The sequence below is a fragment of the Terrapene carolina genome, unplaced genomic scaffold (genome assembly GCF_002925995.2).
Source record: "Terrapene carolina triunguis isolate 2854851 unplaced genomic scaffold, T_m_triunguis-2.0 Scaffold35022, whole genome shotgun sequence".
Taxonomy (NCBI): Eukaryota; Metazoa; Chordata; order Testudines; family Emydidae; genus Terrapene; species Terrapene triunguis.
The window spans coordinates 13,957,943-13,960,157 of NW_020699373.1; the positions used below are offsets into that span (position 1 = coordinate 13,957,943).

At 56.3% G+C, this 2,215-nt stretch overlaps 1 protein-coding gene across 1 annotated transcript in view; it reads left to right on the forward strand.

Annotated features, from left to right (window-relative positions):
- Positions 1-2,059: 2,059 nt before the first annotated feature.
- The window catches only part of LOC112111153, a 15,001-nt gene continuing 14,845 nt past the window's right edge, over positions 2,060-2,215 (forward strand). The window contains exon 1 of the mRNA XM_024206456.3: positions 2,060-2,177. Within this exon, the coding sequence (XP_024062224.1) occupies positions 2,133-2,177 (45 nt within the window). The 5' untranslated portion in view covers positions 2,060-2,132. The remainder of the gene's footprint in view (positions 2,178-2,215) is intronic.

Consider the following 2,215-nt stretch of genomic DNA (forward strand, 5'->3'; position numbering starts at 1 on the left):
TTTAAAATGCTCCTGGGAAACTCATCCAAAATATTTGCTGGGCGTGGCTTCTCAATCTGACACGAGAGTGCGGGGGCTGATTCTGGGGTTCTGAAACAGTGGGGGGGAGAGGGTGGTCACCAATAGGCCCCAGGGGGTTCCAATCACTCTGCCTTTCCCTGGTGCTAAATGGAGATGACCCCGGACTGACCATGAGCGGGGAAGCAGGAACTCTTGCGTTCTAATCGTGATCTGTTAGTGAGTCGCTGCATGGCCTTGGGAAAGTCACGAAGCCACTAAACCATTTTATTATTTTACTTGGAATAAAGCGATCTCTTTTGAAGGGCCTCAAAGAATCCATGAGATTTCCGCTGTGCTCTGGGGCCTCTTTGGACTCCTGGTTTCTGAGCCCTGGGTGCAGACTCCAGTCACACAGTTCTCAACGAGCAGGGCTAGAAACTAAGCGGTTTGAAATGAAAAGCTGAATTTTCCCCTAATCCCACTCCAGGCTGATTGTGGTTTCTGGCACTCTGGGCCTTAGAGGGGGATGGAAGGGAGATTCTTAGGCCCTGGCTGCCCCCAGACTTCCTGCTAACCCACTATCTGGGCAACCTTCAGGAAATAAGTATTTTGAATATGCTGTTCTCTTGTTTAGTCTCACAAAAAGAAGGCCGAGGGGGATATCATGCTCTCTAAATACACTGCTGGGGGAGGTAAATACCAATGCGGATGAAGAGCTATTGAAGCTAAAGGACAAGGCTGACACAAGAACAAATGAACTGGCCATGAACAAATTCAGGCTGGAAATTACAAGGTTTCTTACCATCAGAGGAGTGAGGTTCTAGAACAGCCTCCCAAAAGGAGCTGATGGAGCAAACGACTTACCATAATTAGTTTTAAGAGACAGTTGGACACATTTGAGTGAGATTATAGGACATGGTTGCTCATGATGATGTGGGACAGGGTTCAAAAGCCCTGGGGCTCACTGCGAGTTTACATTTTATGTTCCTAAAGTTCATGCTTCAGGGTTTCAGCCAGCCGCTGGCAGGGGTCAGGAAGGAATTCCCCCCCTCCCCCACCCCGTGTATTCTGGAAGGGTTTATAAGATTCCTTTGAAGCATCAGGGATGACCATGGCTGAAGATGGGATATTGGACAGGGAGGGCCAGGGCTTTGAGGTGGCACTGAGTATTCTCTCTCTCAGGTGTTGGCTGGCTGGTTCTTGCTCACATGCTCAGGGTCTAACTAACTGCCATTTTCAAGCAGGTCAGACTAGCAGTGACAGGGGGCGGGAGGGGTGTTCAGCTTCCTCTGCAGCATGTGCGTGTGGGTGACTGGCAGAATTATCTGGGTATCTCTCATGTAGTCATTTCCCTGCCATTGCAGGGGCCTTGGGCACGGGTGCACCTCGGTCCCTCCTGCTCTCTGTCTGTGACATGTAATAGTCTAGACTCCCGGGGGTCTCACTGACTTTGGTCTTGTTGTGGTTGTGGGATTAGTGGGTGGTGTTGGTGGCCTGTGACATATGGGCGGTGGGGTCAGATTAGATGATCTAGTGATCCCTTCTGGCCTTAAAGTCGATGAGATTAAAGCACCGATTCATTCACCACTCACTTATTTCTTCTCCAGGGATTCCAATGTGCTTGGTGATCCTGCCACCCACCCACCTTGGGCCCAGCTCCTACTAGCCACTCGTCTTGTGGCTCCAGCCAGGAAAAGCAGGGCAAGAAAAGTCCCTTGTTCAGCTGCCATCTGTGCACCAACTCTTTGGGCTGGGCAGGCTGGGGGACTGCTCCTGGCTCTGGGTGACGGCAGGCAAGTCTCCGTGCCTCAGTTTCCCCCCTGTGAAGCGCGGGTGAAGACACCGGCCGCCTCTGTAAGGCGCTGTGAGCCCCGTGGGGGCCGGCAGGGAGAGCCGGGCACCGTGTGGGAGGCGTCGAGCCCCCGCTACTCCCCTGGGTTCGGGGCTGGATCCCCCGGGCCCCACCCCGGGCCGGGCTGCTGTGTCCCTGCCGGGGGTGACGCCCTCCCCGCGCCGCGGGGGACCTCAGCGGACCCGCCCCTCTACTGGCGGGGCGGGGCGGGCCGGGGCAGGGTCTGGCCGGCGCCGTGCGCGGCTGCCTGTAGCCCGGGCACTTCCCGCCCGCCAGCGCCATGAAGGGGCCGCTCCTGCGCCTGCTGCGGCCGCGCCGCGCCTCGGTGAGTGCGGCCCGGGGAGCAGGCGGGGCCGGGGCCGG